At 39.0% G+C, this 23,764-nt stretch overlaps 1 protein-coding gene across 8 annotated transcripts in view; it reads left to right on the top strand.

The window, feature by feature from the left end:
* The window catches only part of GK (glycerol kinase), a 73,894-nt gene that overhangs the window by 27,736 nt on the left and 22,394 nt on the right, over positions 1–23,764 (top strand). For 2 of the 8 annotated variants that reach the window (XM_024742824.1, XM_024742820.1), the window contains exons 5-14: positions 5,936–6,019; positions 9,375–9,451; positions 11,544–11,681; positions 13,743–13,852; positions 14,671–14,737; positions 15,853–15,870; positions 17,565–17,600; positions 17,973–18,040; positions 22,313–22,355; positions 22,832–22,912. In XM_024742824.1, the coding sequence (XP_024598592.1) occupies positions 5,936–6,019; positions 9,375–9,451; positions 11,544–11,681; positions 13,743–13,852; positions 14,671–14,737; positions 15,853–15,870; positions 17,565–17,600; positions 17,973–18,040; positions 22,313–22,355; positions 22,832–22,912 (722 nt within the window). The remainder of the gene's footprint in view (positions 1–5,935; positions 6,020–9,374; positions 9,452–11,543; positions 11,682–13,742; positions 13,853–14,670; positions 14,738–15,852; positions 15,871–17,564; positions 17,601–17,972; positions 18,041–22,312; positions 22,356–22,831; positions 22,913–23,764) is intronic. The other 6 variants (XM_024742826.1, XM_024742822.1, XM_024742829.1 and 3 more) reach the window with 4 other exon arrangements.

Below are 23,764 nucleotides of genomic sequence, written 5' to 3'. Positions count from 1 at the left end.
ATGACCCAGCAATCCCACTACTGGGCATATACTCTGAGAAAACCATAATTCAGAAAGAGTCATGTACCAAAATGTTCGTTGCAGCTCTATTTACAATAGCCCGGAGATGGAAACAACCTCAGTGTCCATCATCGGATGAATGGATAAAGAAGAAGTGGCACATATATACAATGGAATATTACTCAGCCATAAAAAGAAACGAAATTGAGCTATTTGTAATGAGGTGGATGGACCTGGAGTCTGTCATACAGAGTGAAGTAAGTCAGAAAGAGAGAGACAGGTACTGTATGCTAACCCATATATATCGAATTTAAGAAAAGAAAATGTCATGAAGAACCTAGGGGTAAGACAGGAATAAAGACACAGACCTACTAGAGAATGGACTTGAGGATATGGGGAGGGGAAGGCTAAGCTGTGACAAAGTGAGAGAGTGGCATGGACATCTGTACACTATCAGGCGTAAGGTAGCTAGCTAGTGTGAGGCAGCCACATAGCACAGGGAGATCAGCTCGGTGCTTTGTGACCACCTGGAGCGGTGGGATAGGGACGGTGGGAGGGAGGGAGATGCAGGAGGGAGGAGATATGGGAACATATGTGTATGTATAACTGATTCACTGTTATAAAGCAGAAACTAACACACCGTTGTAAAGCAATTATACTCCAATAAAGATGTAAAAAATAAATAAATAAATAATGTTTTTCTGGGAGAAGGAAAAAATGTTCTCAGGTGGAAATTTGGCAATGCAGGAAGGAATGCAGAGGCCTAGATAATAAATCTAGGTAATAGATTTAAATCTTTTTAAATCGAAATAGATTTAAATCTAGATAATAAATCTAGTAAATATGTAGGTCAATCTAAATGAATTTTGACTGTATAAAGAAATAATGTATTGTGGTATTCAAAATATATTAAAATTTTAAGTATTACATGGCAACAGTAGTACATGAAAGGAATATGGGGTAGATGAGGTTAAAGTGTCTTGTGGTCCCAGTATTGTCAAGGATGCATATTGTAATCTCTAGGGTAAGCAGTAAGAGAGTGAATAGTGTGTAAGTCACAGGCTTATAAAGGGGGAAAATGGAATGACTGTGAAAAAGAAGGAAAGAAAAAGGAGTAGAAACAGGAAGGAAGGACAAATAGAAAGCATTTATATCCAGACATGTAAGTAATTATATTAAAAATGACAAGATTACTCTCTTCAGTAAAATCTAGCAAAGGAGTTAATTGAGACTGCTAATGAGCTAATGGGATTAGAGTGTAAGAATGGAGAGACAACTTTGCCAGACCTTTCAGAGGAAAGATGCAGCTGGTATGTTTGGAAATTGAATAGGGCATAAAGATGAGGGGAAAATAAAACAGGGCTGCAAGATTTTTAGCCTGAGAGAACAGAAGGAAATTAAGTAATACTGAAAGAGTACCAACGTGGGAGAAAAATGGCTTTCTTTCTTGGACAAGGTTAATATTGGACTTGCAATCAAAGCTCATTTCTGGACAGTTAGAATTTGTAGCTCTGTTGTAAAGAGGTTGTTCAAAATGTAGACTTAAAAGTTGCTAACTTAGATAGTCTCAGTTTATTACAGAAGAATTCACCATAGGAATGAAGGTAAAATTAATTGATTCAACAGAAGTTTAGGTACCTTTCTGTAGACAGGTTCTGTGATGACCCCTAGGCATATAGTGACAAACCAGGCAATCACCTTGCTTGCCTTTGTGACAGAGAGGCTAGGGATAGGAATTTGGAGGCTAGATTAGGAAGGGGCATAGAAAAGGAGGACAGAAGAGTAATTAGCTGGGAAGAGAAGCCACTAAGTAATGACAAGGGTAGATTCCACCTCCAGTTTTATTCCATCTAGGAAAACACTAAGGTGTCATATCTCCGTGCAAGTTTTCAGTTGAGAATATCAACACAATAATAAATCTTTAGCAGCTTTATCTTAAAACAACACAAGGTGGGATTGATGGAAACAGAATCAGATTTTTACATATCTTTGTCTTTGAGCTTCTTTGTCTTTTTTCATATCAGTCCCTTTTCCCCCCCCCCCCCATGTTTTCTTTCTTCCTTGTCCCTCTCTCTTGTAAATCTCTGTCACTGAAGGCCTATCCTGCTCCTCTTCATTCTTCTCTCTTTACTTAGTAAATTATATAACTGATGAGCAGTATTTGTTATAGACAAGCAAATGAGAGGGGCAGTCTACATTTTTTTAATTGCCTTTTGTGTCGCCATTTTTATGGCTCGGAGTCCTCAATAAGCAATCCACGCACCCCCAGTACAGTAACAGAGAGGAGAATTTCAGGGGCCTATTAGTGGACATGAAATAGGCTAGGTGAAGAAGTTGAAGACTGAGAAAGGCTATTTGTTCTTCCTCGCAATAAAGGTGTATTTGTTTACTGACATCTTTTATAATGGTATGCTTATGAGAGTAGAGGTGGCCTGTTTTAGAAGTTTCATATTGTTTTAAGAATTCATGTGTTAGTTCTGTGATAGGCGAGGTGAACACTGGTGTGGTATCTGAGGTATAGGCAAAATGCATCCCTGCTTCCCAGTCACTGTGCCATGATGCAGCCATTTACCATGATGGCCTCACAGGTGGATTGCAGCAGCTTTGTGGCCCTGGATCTGAATGAAGCAGGCCTTTGACTTCTCTCCCCTACCTTTAGTTTTCCTCATCCCTCTGGCACTTTTTTCTCTCCCTCTTAGCATTATCTTCATCACTATTTTCCAAAGGATTCCCTCCACCCCACTCTCCACCTTTTTCTAAGCCTTTTCCTTCCAAAACCAACTCTTTTTTAGTGGTCTACAGGCCTTGCTGTCTTCTAAGTAGTATTGAAAAGAAGGTTTGGGTTTACAAATGCACCGTAGACTAAATTGATAAAGAAGCACAAAACTACACAGGTGGTTCAGATGTTGAGTGGGGGAAGGCTTGAATCAATTGACATTTAGTGTGTTCATATTCACTAATGTTACCGGTGAAACATTCTGGCCTAACTAGGATGGCCCGCCCTTTCCCCTCTTCTTTTTTTTTTTTTTTTTTCTTTTTCAGTACATGGGCCTCTCACTGTTGCGGCCTCTGCCGTTGTGGAGCACAGGCTCCGGATGCGCAGGCTCAGCGGCCATGGCTCACGGGCCCAGCCACTCCGTGGCATGTGGGATCTTCCCGGACCAGGGCACGAACCCACGTCCCCTGCATTGGCAGGCGGGCTCTCAACCACTGCGCCACCAGGGAAGCCCTCCCCTCTTCTTGTCCAGGTTTCGTCACTCACTATTGAAGTTGATCGGTGTACATAGCAAGCCTAGTGCAATATGACCCTCATATCGGTAGCTTTCTGTAGAGCACAATTCATGATTTAATATAAAAATATTATTCGTAGTAGGGACTAATATCCAGGAAGGCAAGAGTCACTAATTTTGAGTGAGTATGGTATACTTAGTATACTTTAGTACAGTATACTTTACTATACTAATGAGAACTTTAGTATACTAAAGAAAACCACCAACAAAATGTGTCTCTGAGTCATTATTCCTTATTTAGTTGGGATTGCAAACATTTTTTTTTAAGGTATTGGATTTAAAGTTCCCTATGACACATAACTCTTTATGCAGAGTATGGCAGTTTTAAACATTGGTTATCCTCTTTGCCTTTTTTTATTTTTACATGCTAGTTAACCCTGGGCCAGTGATTCAACCTGGTTAGTCATCTGTTGAGATCTGAAGGAACACTGAGCTCAATTCTTCTATCTCTCCTGGAACTGGGTTCTGTTTCAGAGTATCAGCATGAAAGAAAACCATAGATGGCAAACCACCTAAAACTCCTAAGCATGCTTGGCCTTAAACAACAAAGGTGTGGTTTTGTTTTTTATTGTTTTGCTATGGAAGGGAGCAGATTTTTTACTTTTGTAAAATCTAGAGTATTCAGCCCTATCACGATCCACTTATTTTTCATTTTGTCAAGTCTCTTATTACATGGTTCTTTGAATGCCTTACATCTCCATCAATCCTGGATAAAGAAATACTGCCATATTTTGCAGTGATTGAATTCCTCAACTCTGGCCAGTTTAAATAAAAAGAAACTAAATTAGAGTTCAAGTGTGAGGTATTTTTTCATGTTCTATTTAAGACTGACTTCATCCTGACTGTACCTATATCGTAGAGATTTCATTCTGGATTCAGACTCTGCCTTTTCCATTTACTACCATTCTGTGCCTGTTGCCTCAGCAGTTAAGCTGGAGAAAGTAAAAGTATGGGTCTCAAAAGCTTGAGGTGAAGATTAATGAGTTAATACATGTAGGACACTTAAAACAGTGCCTAGCAGACTATAAGCCTTCAGTAAGTGTTCAGAACATGGCCATTGTTCTGAATTAGATGATAGCCTTTTCAGTCCAGGAATGCCAGATGAAATGGCTGATTTATATACAACAGGTGTTCTTAGGGAAAATGCAGAGCTTACCTGGGGCCACACACACTCATGTCAGCCATTGGCATTTTGGCATTTATACACCTAAGAGCTGAAATAGGTTTCAGCCCCCAAAGTTTGACATGCATGTTTTAATTCACCCCCCCCTCCCCAACTCTCCATGTTTCTTTCGGCCCCACCTGATTTCTGGAAATGTCATCAGGTGAGGGACAGCCTCTTTCCCTTTGCAAATGACCTCTTACCCAGCTTAACTAATAGCTTAACTTTTGGCTAGTGGTAACACATAGCAGTTAAATCTGGTTTACTAGATGTAATGTCTACTGTGGGCAAAATGACCCGATAACACTTTGTATAACTGTCAGCAGTCCTTGCTTAGGGTGTGTTCCAAAACCTGGAGCCTTACCTTCATCTCCCTTTCTGTCAGGCCAGTAGCGCCTCATAGCAAACCATCCAGAGGAGATGTATTATTTGCCTTTGCTTCTAGGCAACTGAAAATAATTTAGTTTATATTTAGTGTGTTTGCTTATTTTTTTTTCCTTAGGTATATTTCCCTTCTATTGTTATGACTAACCAAAACTGATGCAAACTTCTAAATATTCTAAAAATGATTTCTTCCTCTATGCTGTCACTACATCACTGAACTAACCTTGGTCCGTGGGCTTTGAGGCAACTGCATTTTTCTTCATTCTTAAAACTTTGTTTTCAGAACAAACTAAATCCACCAGACATACATTGGATGTGACTTTATTTAGTATAGTACAAATAAAAATTTCAGATCACCCAAGTTGGGTTTTTTTTTAACGTATTCACTTGGTGGTCTGAACCATTTAAATCCAGTTTATTTGGTCTAAGTAAGGGACATGTGTTCTAGAAACAGGCTGTATGGTATTCTGGACTCTATTTTCCTTTTTCTGATGTTTTTCCGAATCACTTTGGAACTTAGCAATTCCCTGTTCCCTTTAGATATGCTGTTGCTTTTTGTGGAGATGAACTTCACCTCCTGCCACCCTACCAGGGAAGTGCTTTCCTGGAGCTGTGCCTTCCCAAAGCCACCCATTTATGCCTTTCTGCAGGTGACCCCAGCAGAGATTGCAGCAGTGCTACAATGCTAATGCTCCTTAGCATTCCTTTCAGAAGTCCCTTAGGGATGCACTCTCTCACTGCATCACATAGCCTTTCAATTCAGTGGTTGGGTGGAAGTCAACTGAGCCACTTTCCTAACTAGGACATAGATTTGTGACAAGGTAGGGAAGAGTCATCCTGAACAAGAAGCAGATATTTACCTGGTCCTTGTCCAAACGGAAATGCTGTTGAACCAGAGACTCTGACTGGACTGCCTCTGTTCCCCTTCCACTCCATGTCTCTTCCTTCTCTTTTTCTACGCTTAAATGTGTAGGAAAATGTTCATCCTGATGAACTTGCCCATGTGATCTACCATTTCCTAAATGGTCAGCAAGAAAACGCAAACCTTGAACCTGGCCATCTCTAGCATGAATTGCCATTATTTCTCCTAATGCTCCAGCTGCTCCAGTTTCTCCTGGCCCTTCAGATCCAGTTGCCGTTGTTCCCTCTGGCTCTTCAGTTCCAGCTGCTGGCGCTGCCTCAGGTATTGGTGCTCTGGCCCTTGCTCCCTTCCCGGCCTTCCAACTCGGACCCATTGGGGGAAATTGACTGCTGCTGCTGGATCTGGATCTGGCCCTTCTTTTGATTGTTCTCAGAAATTATCTCCACGAGGGGCTTAGTCCTCCAGCTTGGGGTCTTCTCTTTGGCTTTTGGTCTCTTATTCTGCAAATGTAATTCTGCCATCTTAGCTTCTTTAATGAGTTGTCTAATTTTTTTTGTTCTTAATTCAGTTAATTTTGAGCATTTGTGAATTGCTTAGTAGTATACCGACCACTGACATTTTTCTCTTTGGAAGTTTTACTAATTCATCCCATGTATTCTAATTGCTTTAAACCCTGGGGTTATAAAAACAAAGTAAAAATTATGCCAGCCTTCTGTGATCATGGAATAATGGAAGGAGAGGGACTTTTGAGGCCATCTAGTCCAAACTGCCTTATTTTATATTCTGGAAACCCAGGCCACGAAGGGTAACGTGACTTGCTTGGGTCACATAGCTTGTTGGTGGCAAAGCCAGAAGATGTAGATTTCACCTCCAGTGTTTTGACTCCTTTTGGTGAGGGGCTTATTCTGCACATACCACTGTGGCTGCTTGGAAGCTTTCAAGTGAGGCGTGTCGTGCCCAATTTCTTAAGTAGTCCTTGTCAAGGAGCAGTAGAATCACAGAGCCCCTGGAACTCAGAGAGCCACTTGATCATCAGTTTGTCTTTAGTTTCGTTTTTAAATTAATGATTGGAACAAATTCAGTATCCTAAAGAACATTCCCTAAAAAAGAGGTTCTCAAGCTGTAGTATAACACTGAATAACATAGGTAGAAAGACTCAGGCCTTCCTTGCCTGGACTTGCAACCAGAATCCTACAATGTAGGGACCGACCGGGATGTGTGATTTCAAAGTTTTCCAGTTGGTTCTGGTGTGCTTTCTGGATCAGAAGCACTGATGTTGAGTCTTAAACCACTGCAGTGTTTCTTAAAGAGGAGGGGCATCTATTTAAAAGGTATATTTCTGGGCCCCCCTCCGCAGACCTACTAGCCAAGAATTTCTGGGAGTGGGGTTTATCTTTAATCTCCCTAGTGATTTTTATGTCCATTTAAATGTCGAAAAATGCTGATCTGGAAGGTTTTGAGTCAGTAAACAAAAAGCCTAGAGCAGTGGTTTTCACGTCCCTTGGTAAGAAATAGATTTTACCTCATGATTCAACAAGCCAGCATAACTAAAACAGCGTTTCACAGGTCAATATTTATCCTACAGAGTCCAGTGAATGCTGGCATTTTCCATCCTAATGCATCTTAATTTCGTTTTTGTAAAGTAGGTAATGGAAACTATTAATACACTGATTTTTAAACCCCTAGCCCACTGTAGTTTCAAACACTTGAGGATTGAGATGTGCTGTTAATTCCACCTGTCATAGGTTTAAAACTTTTCTCTCGACCTCCTCTACTTTTCCCAACTCCTCTGGTTAAGCCTTTAACACCTGCTAGGGTTGCTTGCCTATGAGGAAGGTCTACCTCTGTCACAGTCGCACAACACTGCCACTGTGTACAAAGCAGATTTCCCTTGTTCCCTGGACATGGGAGACCTTGCCAACTCCACAGCGCTGCTGCTAATGGCTGTATCAGTCACAGGGCAAGTAATAGAAGACTGAACCCCAAGTAAGTGAAGTTATAAGGGGAAAAAAAGGAATTCTACAAGTAGCTTAGTTCAGGTGCTGTTTGATTCTCAAGTCAGACAGTATCGCCTGGATCCCCCGCAGGTCTGTCTCTTCTGGGTTGGCTCCAGATGTGGCCGATTCAGCTCTCTATTCAAGAGGGCAGCAGGCCCAGCTACGCACTCCCAAGCTGAGCTGAGAACAGGGACTCTTTCAGACTGAGCACAAATCTCAGTTGGGCTGATTTGACCACATCAGAGCACATCAGAGGCTGATTTGCTCCTCTCCTGAACCGCTCACTGGGGACACGATACTGGACCTGGGGGTAGGGTTGAATCTCAGGCTGAGGATGAGGGAGAGTTGACTTCCTAAAGAGAATTAAAGATACAGCTCCCAGCAGCAAGAGGAATGGATGCTGGGCAGCAAATGCAGATGTCATTGCGAGGCTGTGTATTTCCATGGTCTTCCTCTTTGTGTCCTGTTTCCTTGGTTATGATGAGCCTTGTTTTCTTAAAGTTTTCCCCACCTTTGGGAAGAGCATAGTGTCCCGAAGCCCCTGATTTAATTCTTATGCAAAGTAGCCACTGTCACAATCAAGCACAGGCAAGCCCTCAAGGGAAATGATGCTTTAAGTAATTTAAAAGAATTGGTTAAAATTCAGGACAGGAAACAACTGGTTTTTGAATGAAGAGAAAGGAATAGTACAGTTAAGGATGAGCCGGACCAGACAGTAACTGCCGGCACTCACACATGCAGTGGGCAAGTACGCATCATCTTCCTGGTGCCCTTTAAATAAACTGTGTTTTTAGGAGGCGTCTGAGCACAGTCAGCGCCTACAAATATCGAGTGACCACTCACAGATTAAAAGTTATAAAAGTTAAGTACAAACCTGAAATCTGACAAATAAAGCTCAGCTGATCCTATTGTTTACCTTTTGCAATTGCTCTGTTTACTGTTTAATGCATTCTCTGTCTCAAGCCTTCTGCCGTAAAGCAGAACAGAACTTTCTACTAGGGGGATCAGAAAGTGGATGATAGTTATTTAGTGAAAACAACATTGATCTGTTAAAATGGGGAGATTTTTTACAATCTAGCATGGAGAAAGAATGGTGAGCTTTAAATAATTCTTGTAGCGATTCTGGATTCTAGCCTACCTTTAAAGAGTTTAATGTAAATAAGCAATTTGTACATAAGCGACCGAATCTTATTTTTTTCCCCCTCTATAATAGTATCAGGTTCTCTACTTTGTCACAAACTGCTACCAAGTTTTTCTAAGGTACATGCTTTATACATGGTACAGTGATCCTGGGCTGTGCATTTTGCCCTGGAAACTAGCCTGCCTAGCGTTTAGATTTTCTCTGCACTCATGTATGCATAGAAAATCCATATCCAAAAATTTTTTTCATTTTTTTTCTATAAAAAAGGATACAAAATCAGCACCCTCAGGTATGTATTGTTCTCCTAACTTGGCCTATAATTTTGCATAAAAGCTTCAAATTCTCCCTCATAAATTTATTCTCTCTTCTAACAATATGCCCATTCATTTCTAATTTTCTAATTTCTGTCTTTTGAAAGCCATAGCATTTTAATTGCTTATGGAAACTAATCTGTCTCCTATCCTTGACAGTGATTTCATAAAGATCTGATTTTTTTAAATGAAGTTTTTCATATATATTATTGTATTTTGGTCTATAGTGTGGCTTGACCTAAGAACCCAGTCTACCGTTGAGAGTCTTAGTAAACGAATTCCAGGAAATAATAACTTTGTCAAGGTAAGAGATCTCTTCAAAAGTATACTATAAAAATGCCTGTTTAACAAAAAAAGTTTGGAGATTTCACCAGGCCTTACATCTTATTGCACAGTAGTTATTTGATACAATTGATAGAATATTTCTCCACAGATAATTACCTTTCTATCTTCCTTGCCCTGTGGTAGATTGGAGGAATAATATTCCAAGGTAAATAGGCTGGAGGGGATAATGAGGTGTCCCAGTGGCTTAAACCATACTCCTCACGGAGTGCTTCCTGTAATTCAACCGTGCTTTCCAAATCCTTCTCTCTCTTATTTTTTTAACTGTCCATCAAAGAAAGTTCTGCGTGCTTTTGAGTTTTTAGGCATCTGGATTCAGGGAGAGAAACTAGAAGACACTCCAGCCTTTACTTGAACTCCTCTTCCACTTTCTTCGTATGAAGAAGCCAATAAAAAATGCCTAATTTTCAGTCCTTATATAGGTCTCTCTTCAGATAAATGAAGGGAGAGAAAATTTTTGAAACAGGCGAGGTACTTTTCTTAGCAAGGTCAAGGCCAGTTTCTCCTACTGTCCAAAAAGAAATTCCTTTTTTTTTCTTTCTTTTTTGTTTTTGGTTTATTCCCTTTATATTTGTCAGTGGGACTCTTAAATGGCAGTTTCTTGTGGTTCTTGGTTCTGAAGCTAGTGCTCAAATCCCATTCATTGCAGCAGTCTAACAAACCATCCCCTACCATTACCCACCCAAATAACCTCAGCCTTGTCCTAAGTATACCCTCACCCATTTCCTATTCTGTTCTCTTGGTCAACCTGCCCAGCCTTCACGCCTAACCTCCAGCTGCACTTTGCTTCAAGGGGTGCATGTTTTTCTCTCCAAAGCCATTTTCGGCAACTTTTACACCTTCTACTTAAATCATGAAAATGAGCTATTTATATGCTACCTCACTATTTGGTTTGTGGGATGACCCTTGGTCCTTCAAATCGAAGAAGCATATTCCCATATGTTATTTCCTTTTATTATTTTTGAGCATTGATCTTTTTTTTCTAGGAAAGCTAGAAAACTATGAGTTAAGATTCTTAACTTACAAGCTTGCATTAAAGTGTTATATCCTTTGGTTTGAGCTTTTTTTACTAAACATATCCATGGGAGATGAGAAGGAAAAGGGATCACTTTCTGTAGTTGGGTGATAAATGAGAATAGGGATCAAGAAGGGGAAGATAGTTGCATTATTTTGATGTATGTATTTTCTTAACCACTTTCACCAGCCCTTATAAATACAGTGTTTAATATACTAACAAAAATGAATTGGACCTGATCCATTCTCAAGGAAGATTGATAAGCCCATGTTTCATTTTTACCCTTTAAGCTTTATTCAGTTCACCTTCCCTTTGTTCAATCTATTTGCTGAATTTAGGTAACTACTTTCTTTTATATATATATACTATTTTTTTTAGTTTATTGAGGTAACATTGGTTTGTAACATCATATAAGTTTCATGTATACAACATTATATTTCGACTGGCAACTACTTTCTTAAATAGAACAACTTTGTGTTGCTTTAATCTGGCGTGTCTTTGAGCTCTACTTTATTCTCCACCAATTTTATGCTATTTGAATATGTGTATTGAATATGTATTAGATTTTTTACACACATAGATATATTGTTAAGGCTTATATGTTTTAAAACAATCTTCTGGTTGTGGTCATTAGTTTATGAATTGATATTCTCTCTGATTTTCAATAGTTTAAATATCACTTTCATGGAATATAAAATAAAAAGCAGAGTTTTGGGCTAGCTTCTGTATGTAATCCTAACTCGTCACAAAAGTTAACATCTGTGTCTTAACTATCTAGATTGCAGGGCATGTGTCATTTAATTTTCTCTTTACCTTGCTATGTGGATGCTCTTTGAACTGCAAACCTACCACTCTGATCTTTTTTCATGAACATGCTTTCCTGTGCCATGAGATAGGAAAAGTATTTTTATCCATAATACTGTAGGATTGCCTTTAGGGCCATTGAATATTTTGTGATTTGTTGAGTTTTTTGATTTGGTGTTTTATTTTAAGCTGTTACGAATTTAATTTCCTGGCTGAATTTCATAACTGTTTTTAGTCCAAGACAGGCCTTCCACTTAGCACTTATTTCAGTGCAGTGAAACTTCGTTGGCTCCTTGACAATGTGAGAAAAGTTCAAAAGGCAGTTGAAGAAGATAGAGCTCTTTTTGGGACCGTTGATTCATGGCTTATTTGGGTACGTTTAAATATCATGTGTGTGTGGAGAAAACTTTTAAACTGCCTATCTTTCTTCTACAAAGAGTTTCAAACTTTTTAGTTGGCAGCATCATTAAGAAAAGCCATTCAAGAAACAGCAGAACAGTTCAGCCTCCATTTGAGAGGCATTTTTGCCTGCTTCCTCTTGATTTTTTTCTTGTCTTATTTCAGCAAAAATGGAGGATGATTACCAAAACCACAGCTCATGTCTATTACCTTTAGACTAACTAATTTAGGTAATTAGCAATTAGTAAATTTAAGTAGCCTTTATCTGCTACCTATCATACAATCCCTTGCTATGTGCAGGGGCTTGGTTCTAGGACCCGCCGTGGATAGTTAGCTGTCTGTATCTGCGGATCATGTAGTACTGTATTATTTATCTTTAAAATCCACGTATAAGTGCCCCTGCACAATTCAAATCTGTGTTGCTCAAGGGTCAACTGTACTTCTTTTCCACTAGTCATTTCCTAGAAGAAATTTATGTATTTCTTCTATTTTCTACTATTTAACATGATAAAACACCTAGGCTACGTTTGAACATTTGCTTTCAACATCACACAGCTGACTTTTACTTAAGTCACAATACGAAAAATCATAGTGGAAATTTCTGATGTATAATCTTTTTGCCTAAGCTGAACATGGATGAGTAGAAACAAGCATTTCCCAGATATCTATATATCTTAAAAGTACATGTTCATTCTCTTCGTTCTCTCTCCTCTCTCTCTCTCTCTCTGTCTCTCTCTCTCTTCCTCTGTTATTTTTATTAAGGGCATTTTCAAATACACCCAAAAAGCGGAGGGAATAGCGTCATGAACCTCTAGAACAATAGTCAGCTACAGTAGTCAGCTGTGGCCAAACTTGTTTCAACTGTACTCACTCTTTCTCCCCATGGATGATTTAAAGCAAATGCCAGACATATAATTTCACTTGTAAACACTGCTCTAAGTATATGATTATCTTTTCCAACATTCAGGGGAGCTTCAAGGGAACACTGCCCCTGTTCTCACTTGCCAGATCCACAGAGCAGATCTTTCAAACCCCCTATCAGGAAGTAGCGCCTTCTCCAACCCTCCCTGTGCTTGGCCAGGGCATGCTGTGCATTGTGCTCATGGCCAGCAGTTTTCATACGTGTCGGTCACAGTTGAAATAATTCTGACAGTAATTCTCACAATTGCCTGGAGCCAGACTAAGACAAGATGTGGAACTGTGAGCTGCCATTTCCCCACTTTTGTTCCTTTCTTACTTCTCACTGATTCTACATGAAAGGAAGGAGCGGTCCTTGCAGTTCAGGTACAAGGGTATTAACATTAGAGAGTTTAAAACTGCTTTCAGGATATGTGCTTGGGTCACTGCAGGCACAGCCCAATGAGAATTGTTATTCCAAAACACGGACGCGCGCACACACATACACACACAGACAAATGCAACAAGAGCAACAACAGCAATACAGGGTTCAGTAAGATCCTAAGAGGCAGGCATTTCAATGTATTTTACTTTGCCAAATTTAATGAGACTCTGCATCTTCCAAAGATAAGAGGAGGAAAACAAAAGCTGAATTTTTTCTTTAACCATCAGTTAGCTAGAACTGCTGTCCAGTATGGTAGCCACTTCGCCACATATGACTATTGAGCACTTGAAATGTGGCGGGTGTGAATTGAGATGTGCATGAGTATAAAATGTACACTGTATTTCAAAGAGTTAGTACACAGAATAGAAGGTAAAATGTCTCCGTAATAATTTTTTATATTGAAAGGATATTTTGGATACATTGGATTAAATACAATATGTAGTATTATTAATTTCACCTGCTTCTTTATATTTTTAAATGTAGCTACTAGAAAATATTCAAGTACATACGTGGCTCAGTGTGGTTCAATTACATTATATTTCTGTTGGACACTGCTGAAAACTAAAAAATTAAGTAATTGAAATGTTCCATTCTCCTGCCTTATGTGCTCTGCAACTGATTATGGGTCTTGACAAAGTGTAAATTAAATTGCAAATAAGTACAGATTTAACATGTCCTTTTCATTCTGTCCAGAGCTTGACAGGAGGAGCCAGTGGAGGTGTCCATTGTACAGATGTAACAAATGCAAGCAGGACGATGCTTTTCAACATCCATTCTTTGGAATGGGATAAAGAGCTCTGCGAGTGAGTTGTATTTTGCCCTAAGAATAGTTTTCCAAGTGTGTTGCCCATTTATAACCTAAATCTTACTATTTTCAGATGTTAGTGGAGCACCAAACTTTAACTGTTGATATTTCAACTACAATATACAAGTCTGTGTTGTATATCCTTTTAAAACAGACTTTTTTTGGGGGGGGTCTGTTTAGGTCTTCTGCCCATTTTTGGATTGGGTTGTTTGTTTTTTTTGTTATTGAGCTGCTTGCAAATTTTGGAGATTAATCCTTTGTCAGTTGTTTCATTTGCAAATATTTTCTCCCATTCTGAGGGTTGTCTTTTGGTCTTGTTTATGGTTGCCTTTGCCGTACAAAAGCTTTTAAGCTTCGTTAGGTCCCATTTGTTTATTTTTGTTTTTATTTCCATTTCTCTAGGAGGTGAGTCAAAAAGGATTTTGCTGTGATTTATGTCTTAGAGTGTTCTGCCTGTGTTTTCCTCTAAGAGTTTGATAGTTTCTGGTCTTACATTTAGGTCTTTAATCCACTTTATTGCATATATATTGAATAGGCCAAATTAAGTAATTGTCTTGATTATTTTTCAAGGAAAATTAGGTTCCTCTATAAAAGTACTTTGGTTTTTGTGTTCTTTTTATTTTGTATTGATTTGTTTGTATAAAGTTAGAGTGTTAAATACCCAAGCATACTGCTGGCTTATTTATTTGTTACTATTTAATTGTACACTAAAATACGTTCATTTTTAATTGTTGTTTACATGACTTTAAATTCGTATAAATGTTTCCAGATGTTTATTTAAAATAGTTTTATATACCCAATCTTATTGTTTTTTAGATTTTTTGAAATTCCAATGAAAATTCTTCCAAATGTCCGGAGTTCTTCTGAGATCTATGGCCTAATGGTAAAAAATAATAATAATAATTTTTATCTTAAAAAAGGCTTTACTATTCAGAATTCAAAAGTCGATTGTGTTACGTTTTATATTTTGAGACCTGTACATTTTGTGAATGTTGACAGTATGTAAAATAAGAATTTAGTATTGTTTAAAAAGTTTTATAACTTAAAATTCTTGAGTCCTACTTACCAGTTTATATTTTATATAAACTTTATATAAAACTGTATATAAAAACTTTATTATAAACTTTATTGGCTTTTCTTTGAGTATTTTAAAGTATTATTGAGATAATCTAACTACAGAGGGTGGTAAGGGAATGTTTGAGCCAGGTTATTCTTTTAATCCAAATAACTGTTTAGTAGTTGTGGTGCCTGCTTTTAATTTATGGGAAGGTCTCTTCACATTTTAGTGGTGTTCTTTTTCCTGTTGAATCTCCTTTAATGGCCAAACCATGTCTCATATTAGATTCTTCGTCAGCCTGAGCAAAACTTTAGCGAAGAAACTGAAAGCAAAGAGTCTGTTCTGATTTGTGATTGCTGATTAAACTGGTTTTCATCATGGACATTTTTACTGTTGCTTTCATTGAAACCCACAGAAAAAGTAGTCTAAGCAAAAAGTACACTTAGCATTACTGAGTATCTCTGATTACACATCAGGGATGAAAACCTTTAGGACCATTTGAACTGGTGTTTAAGCTCAGAAAACTAGAATTTATGGTAAAGATTAAGAAAAGTCTTAGATTAATTGCCAAAAAATAATGTTTTGACATTTCATGAAAAACATTAGAAACTCTACTTATAGACTTTAATAATAATAATAGAGTAGAACACTAAGTGTTCTGGATAAAGCTTAAGCAAGAATTCTTAAATGTTTTATTTATAATAAAGCCCTTTAAGGCAAAATGGAATTTTGTAAGGGAAGCATAGTCATTGCTTATCTACAGTTTAAAAGTGCTTTGATAATTTCATAGCTACCTATAAACTGACTTGGGTCAGATAAAAAAAAACTATTCTTGAGAAACAGTTTCAGAGGATGGTTACAAAAACATTTAACTGGCCTAGTTTTCTCTTGCATTTAAAATATTATGCTTCTGTCCCCCTCTCTCCCCTTGCTGACTATAGAAAATCTCTCATAGTCTGGTGAGTAGGTTGCCCACCAATTATGCTACCCATTCATTTGGAAAAGATACAGTGCATTTCCATTTAGTTTTAGATAAGCAGAAGTCCACTTACTAAGTAGATTAATCTAGAGCCGTCCATGACCCTCCAAATTATTATAAGCTCTAGTCAAGCCTTAGGTGTTTTTAAAATGTAACCTTATTTATTTTTAAGTCTTCCATAAGGCTGAGGAAGACTAAGGTAGTTTTCTGGAATGAGAAATTCTGATGGTTCCTATTACAAAGTACAGTTGTGATGTGCTTTGGGCTTTAGCACAATAGGGAAATTAGGTGTAGTTTTTAGATGTCCTAAACATCTATCTTAAATGATATCTTGCCCAACCTTTCAGACCAGTTAGTTGGAAATGCACTGTCACTTTTTCTGCATGCTTCACCAGAGGATATTCCCAGGAATCCTCCAGAGGACCCCCCCGCCGTGAAGAAAAAAGAGCGCTTTCCGTGCCTGACTGCGCATAGTAGATTCTGCTGGTAGTTTGATAATAACTTCAGTAGTATAAGCAAAGACTTCTTTCAGTATTTAAATACATTAAGATATCTAGTCTGTAGGTTTCCTGATTCACTTTCAGCCCTTCACTTATTATCCAGGTTCAGATTTTCTAAGAATTTATACAGTAAATAAAAGATAGGTCTTGGATTAACCCAAAAGCATGAAAGAAATAAAATGTCATCCACTAGATAGAGGGTATTTTTTATTTTGTAAAGGGTTTCCACACATATGCTATTATTTCCTTATCATAGCCATGTGAGGTGGCTTCTGTTCTTACCCTCACTGTCACAGATAGGGAACCCAAAGCTCCCAGAGGCCAGGGGACGGGCTTGCAAATGGCAGACTGAGGGGTCGGGCAAAAGCTTTAGTTTGGTGCTCTTCTAATACATCACAGGTACATCAGGGATCATATTCCTTTACCCTAATTCCTTAATATCAGTACAAATTGCTTTGTATTAGTGTAAGTTGTTTGGTTTTTTTTCACAATTAAGTTTGGTAAAGTCCACAGACAGTCACTTAAATCTCATTTTTTTTCCCCTAGAATGCTGGCAATACTTGATCAAAGTCAAAAGCACTATTCATGGCATAAATTAACTCTTGCTTATCAAAACTTGAAGAATGGTGTTGGCTATGAACAAATAATACCCAATACCCGAACCCTCTCTTGTTTCTTACTTATCTTCAGAGCAGTTTGGGTAGGAAGAACAGTTGGTAAAATACAGCCTTCCAAAACAAACATGTTCCATGCTGGTTTAATAGCTATTTATATGTTCATTTTAAAGGATGTGTTAGTCTTTTCTTAGTAACAACGATAATAGCAAAGAGCTAGTGGCCTTTGGCGTGCATATAAGCCCAGGCCCGTTTTGTAGATAAATAAATTGAGGCATAGAGAAGTTTCAGCGGCCTGCTCAGTGACTAACTAACTAACCAGGAGTAGAACCCGCGTCTCCTGACTCTCAGTCCAGTGTTTCACGTCCATGTCTCTTCTTGTCATTCTAGGAATATTTCTAGTATCTCTCTCTCTGAACCACTCATGTAGTTGAAACACTTGCTTTGTCTTGTCTGCCCACATGCTCTGGCATGTTGCTATTTGTGTTCATTCCTGTTGCAGTTATGTTAGTAGAGCCAAATTTGTGATTATTCATAATCCTTTTTTAAAATTTTATTAGAAAGCTGGGGCCTTGGAAGGTGTACCAATATCTGGGGTAAGTTTCATCACCAAACATCTCCCTGCTACCCGCCCCCTTCCATGTTATGGCTTTCCTTAATCAATCTTCCTCCTTCCTTAACTATGGAAAATAAGTAAGAGCAGCAGAATTGGCTAATTCTTGTTTCACTGTGACACAGTGTAGGCTATTGAGAATTTTTTCTGAATAAATTAATTCTACCTCTCCCTTCCTATACCTGTTTGCAGTGTTAACACATGGGGAAATGGCCAAATGGAGGCAATGCAAAGAACATAAGACAATTCGTTCCTTCATAAATAAAGAGGGGAAAATAAATCTTATGGCTGTCCTGGAAAGGAAATGAACAATATTGTCTTAGTCAGTGTTCTTTATTGTCATGTATACTTTCAGTGTTTGGGGGACCAATCTGCTGCATTGGTGGGACAAATGTGCTTCCAGGATGGACAAGCCAAAAACACGTGAGTTCTAAGAAACAGACCTGAAAACCAATGGTGTTTTGTTTGTTTTTCCCTTTGGTGCTTTGAATGAGGAAATGCTTTTGAAGTTCATCCAGGCTGAAAATTCATAGCTTAAGAGTTCCAGTACAGATATATATACTTTTCGCCATTTGTTTTTCTTCATCTCCTTCACATAGAATTCACTATATCATATGTAAACAAACTGATGAGGCTTGTAAAAACCTTAATTTGTAAAATTCAGTACCTTTTCCATCCAGAAACTAAATGTTGGTTTAAAGTATTCTTGCCTCGGGACTTCCCTGGCGGTCCAGCGGTTAAGACTCTGAGCTTCCCCGTCCAATTTTCAACATGGTGTTCCTGCCCTAGACTTTCTCACTAATTATAAAGTCATGTTTTTGTGGGATTTTCAGTGTTATTTCCCTGGCACTGTGCTTTCTCCCCGTCATGTGGAGTTTCTCCTTCGACAAGAAGCAGAAGGAACGACGGAAGCAGAGATTTGGTGCATTTTCCTCCTAATCTCATCTTCTTACTGCTCATACGTGCAGTCTGTAACAAGCCCCATATTTAATAATGATAAGATTACTCCCACTTTAGGCTGGGAAAGATTCTCAGAGAGGTTAAGCTAGTAAGTGAGAGCAGCAGTCTTTGCACCCAGATGCAGCTGATTTAATTTAGCCGGGGTACTTTACCTCTGTACTTTACTGTCCTCCGTGTGGAAGAGTTCCATAGACCTGGCAGGAGACTATCTACGTTTAAGTGTTTTTTTCTTGAGGAATTTCTAATTCTCTCATTAATGTTAACTTCAGTGGTTACGTTCTTCTTTTGTCAGTAATGGAATGTCTTTACGTTTTAGATTAAGTGTTCTTGTACTCTAGTAGGGCCAGAAGTCCTCATGCAAAAGTGTGACATTATTTGTGTGAGAGTTTCTTTTGGAGGGAAGGTGGAAAAATTCTTTGCAGGTCACGATATCCTGAGGTTACCGTCAAGGAGTGTTTGAGTCAGCGTGCGTCTGGAAACATATTCTTTGAATTCTGGGTCCCAGGTAGCTGAGTCAGGAGTCAGAGAAATGATAGAAAAGCAAGCTGTCCCCTCCGCCCCCTTCTTTCGTCCTCTGCCAGACACCCTAATGCTAGCTAGTAAATCAGATGCTCTTTCTCTTTGTCAAGTACCTAGCATTACAGAGCACATGGGAGGCGCCCAATAAAGTTGCCAGATTTTCCCTCTCTTTATCCTCCCCTCCCCCTTAAGCATTATCAACCAAGTCCCGAAATGATGAATTTAAGTCAGGGAGGGCTTGCTGAGTACCTCTGCAGCCGTTGCAGGTTGGCAGAGGGGAATAATAGCAAATTGTAAGATCTTTGGGCTCGTGTTTCGCTTCCTGAGGGGAAAGAACACAAATATACAGTTCATCATATTATAAATCAGAACTTACGTGCCATAAAAATCTTGGAAGTACTGCTGTTGGGTTTCAAAGGGAGGGGAGAACAATCACAAAGGATTGTTAGTAATGAGATGTTTTGAAGACTTAGCAATATTGGTGAATGCATGGGACACTGAACCAAGATGCAAACAGGGAAATGGAAGACTTTATTTAGAGAATGTGGAGAACATTTGGGTGGGAAAGTGGTTGTGGGAAAATAAGGCTAGGGTGGTGCTGTGAAACCCTAAACTTCAGACTGAGGATTTTTTTCTTGAAGGTGGTGGGACACTTCTGAAGGTTTGTGGGCTGCTGTTCAGAGATGACTGGGGCTGTTCATTAATGATATGGCAGTCCTGGGTTAAAGTGGGGAGAGACTAGAAGCAAAGAGGACGTGGCGGAGGCCACCATGGCCTCCGTAACAAGGACAAGGCCTCCGTAACAAGGCCTCAGTAACAAGGACAAGAACTAAGAAGGATGAGGACTGAGGGAGGCATGGGTGGATGTCCATGGCGCTACACAGGGACAAGAGACAGGAAGCAGGTATGGAGACTAGTCCCCTGGGCCCAGTGGTTAGATTTTGCCAAAGTAGGGAATGGGTCCAAGTAGAAGAATTTCTGTTTGGGACACGTTGGCAGTACTGGTAGACTGTACATTACACACATACGGTAATGGGGAATGAACTCAGTATAAAAGTAAGGGATTTTGAATTGCCCATATTTAGAGGTGATTTTTGAAGCGGTAAGAATAGATAAAATTACCGAGAAAAAGTATACAGGTAGAGGAGATATTTAGAAGAAGGAAGAGGTGAAGGGATGTAGAAGTCAGACAAATAGAATGTAGTTAAGTCATTAAAGTGGAGATCCAGTGTAGAGCTGTTGAAGAGAGGGGCTTGGTCAGCAGTGCAAAATAGTACAAGTAGGTCATGGAGGCTGAGAATGAGAACAGACCGTTGTACATAGAAATCAGGTCTTCAGTGGTGACCTCAAAGAATGAAGTTTTAGTACAATGCTCAAGATGGAAGCCAGGTTGCAAGTGGTCAAAAGAGATGCGAGTAGGTAGAGAATAGAGACAGCAAGACAGAATGTGCTTTGCAAAAAGGCAACTATTCAGGAACGGGAAGTGAAGTACGTAGTTCGTTAGGTTAACAGGATCATGGCCAAGTTTGGGGAATTTTGTTTGTGTTTTTAAGTTAAGTTTGTGTTTTAAGTGCCTCCTCTCCCCAGAGGCCCTAAGTGTAATAGAGGAGTCCTTCTGCCTGTTTCACAGCTTCGGCCAGGGCCACTCACGCTCCCGCTGTGTGCCATCTTTGTTTGGCCCACTTCTCCGTGGAGAATAGCAAACAACCTTTAACTTTCCAGAGCTTAGAAAAGTCAGACGTCTTTCTGGGATGTTTGAGGAAGGATTGGTAGACCGTATAAATGCTGAAAACCCCATATAGGTTCGATGACTGGGAAGAAAAAAATAATAAAATTTAAGAGGAAAGTAATTGCCTGTACACTGTTTTGAAAGCTGTGGCCTAAATGTAGCAAGGAGGTCTCTTCATATATTGACAATACTCAGTAATTACTTACCAAGTATATACAAACTTAAGAATTCACTTTTATTAAGTACCTTGAGCCTCTGCGTCAGTTTCATACTTTAAGACTTGTACACTACCATTCAGTATACAGAGTGTTTATATGGGGACTAAATCAGTACAGATTTCTCCTTTAAATAGTGTGGAACAGAAAATTCACTTCCATTTTTATGAATATTTATTAAAGAAGATTGACTTAAAATATATAGCTTTTTCAGCGTCACAGAAGTAAAAAGGCGTAGCGATTTATGTGTTTGAATTCGTAAATATATTATTACCCATACCTAGTGTCATTTGACTGGTGTCTTTGAAAACTTAGATATTCATGAATCCCATGCAGGCCGACAATCGGGCAGAAGAGATAGACGGTCTTGGGCTAATTCTCATTCACAACAGTGGTGCCTGGAAAAATGTTTATCAGAAAAAATTGCCCTGGCTTTCTATTTGCCCCACAAGGCCCGTGGGGAGGGAATCCCAAACAGGGCAGGACAGCTGTGGAGAGCCAAGGATGACAGTCACAGCCAACTGATTTGAAAACTGTCGCCATGTGACCCTTACTGATATCAGTTTGGGCTGCTTATCTGCCTGGCACAAGTCAAAACCACTCACTCATGTCCAAGCAACAGATTTGTTGCAGAGTCCGAAGGTTTTGCTGATAAGGCTGTCACAAAATAAATTCAGTTCTTCCATGGCAGCTGTGTTACGTGCTGGCTATGACTCTCCCACCAGTGTTAGTAGAATGCCCTGTCCTGCGCAGAGAATAGGGAAAGTAGACCAGCAATAGCTTTTCCCTCTGGGCCCCTCATTTTCCCAAAGTCCACCTACACTTTCCTGTACCCTGGACCTACCCCCTCTGCATGCCAGAAGTTTATGACTGTGCTAATGATGGAGCTAGGCTGGCCCGCCCCATTGCTGAATGCCTGTTAGTCATGATGCTTCACTCCATGGGGATTAGTAGCAATGTAAGTGTGACAGAATTTAGGATTTATTGTAACTCAGTGCTATTTTATAAACATGGCCCTGGGCTATGGCTAAGTGCCAAATACTATACTTGCATTTTTCCACTAGGATTGCACTAAGTACATTTTCTTCTAGACTGTTCTTTAAAACATTATTTCAAAGAGTTTGTGATGTTTGTTAGGTTTTAGAACTTTTCTAAAACTTTAATATAAATTACTTTTATTGTTCTAAGTTAAATGTTAGTTTTGTAGTATTAATGTTTCATCATTTACTTTTAATAAAATTGTCCTACTGTTCATTCTTCCCCCAACTATAGGTATGGAACAGGCTGTTTCTTACTATGTAATACAGGCCGTAAGGTTGGTTTTTTTCAAATTAAAAGATTAGTGAAAGTCTTCTTTAACTTCATATAAATAATACTTGAGCATAATTTGCTATTAAGTTACTTTTGAGTCAGGAGCTTTTATTTAATTTTTATCAGGGTTTAATTTAGAGCTCAGTAAAAATGATGAAAATCACTACATGTGAATGGTTCTTGTAAGAACCATTTTAGGTTCTTTGAATTTTACATGTGTGTTTTTAATTGTGTTAGTGGGATATCTACAGTAGGACCTTGTCAGATTCTTAATGCAAATCTAATTTGGAACGAGGGATAAATTTGTATACTGTTTAAGTGTACTGTTCTTAATACTGGTAATTTTGACTTTTAAGATCTATTTTCTAGATTGTTATATTTATTGAATTATGTTGTAACTAGATCATTTTTGCTTTAAAAATATTCTAATGCTATCTTTTTGTTTTCCTGACTAATGGAATCTTTTTCTCTTTCCTACAGTGTGTATTTTCTGAACATGGCCTTCTGACCACAGTGGCTTACAAACTGGGCAGAGACAAACCAGTGTATTATGCGTTAGAAGTAAGTACATTTCATTCAGTATAGATAATGTGACAAACATTCAAAGCTAATGAAAACCACAGTGTTGTCTGTAAGAATGAGAAGCAACTCCTCATCTGTTACAATTTTATAATGACATTGCAACAATTCAGTCACATCTTTATTTTTATCATTTATTTATTTATTTTTGGCTGCCTTGGGTCTTCGTCACTGCACGCAGGCTTTCTCTGGTTGCAGCGAGTAGGGGGCTACTCTTTGTTGTGGTGCACGGGCTTCTCATGGCGGTAGCTTCTCTTGTTGCAGAGCACGGGCTCTAGGCGCGCGGGCTTCAGTAGTTGTGGCACACGGGCTCAGTAGTTGTGGCACACGGGCTCAGTAGTTGCGGTGCACGGGCTCAGTAGTTGTGGTGCATGGGCTCAGTAGTTGTGGTGCATGGGCTTAGTTGCTCCGTGGCATGTGGGATCTTCCCGGACCAGAGATCAAACCCGTGTCCCCTGCACTGGCAGGGGAATTCTCAGCCACTGTGCCATCAGGGAAGTCCCCAGTCACATCTTTAGGCTCCACTTCCAATTCTAGTTCTCTTGCTATTTCTAGTTACTTCCTAGAAATAGTGTTGAACCTCTCAAAGTCATCCATGAGGGTTGGAATGAACTTCTTCTAAACTCCCGTTAATTTTGTAATTTTGACCTCTTCCGATGAATCACAAATGTTCTTAATGGCATCTAGAGTGGTGAATCCTTTCTACTAGGTTTTCAGTGTACTTTGCCCAGAATAGACCCATCAAAGGAATCACTATCTATGGCAGCTCTAGCCATATAAGATGTATTTCTTAAACAATAAGACTTGAAATTCAAAATTACTCCTTGATCTACG

Source organism: Neophocaena asiaeorientalis, unplaced genomic scaffold (assembly GCF_003031525.2).
Source record: "Neophocaena asiaeorientalis asiaeorientalis breed wild unplaced genomic scaffold, Neophocaena_asiaeorientalis_V1.1 scaffold993, whole genome shotgun sequence".
Classification (NCBI taxonomy): domain Eukaryota; kingdom Metazoa; phylum Chordata; class Mammalia; order Artiodactyla; family Phocoenidae; genus Neophocaena; species Neophocaena asiaeorientalis.
The sequence above is the reverse complement of the archived record's forward strand: the minus strand, read 5'-3'. Positions and strand labels throughout refer to the sequence as shown.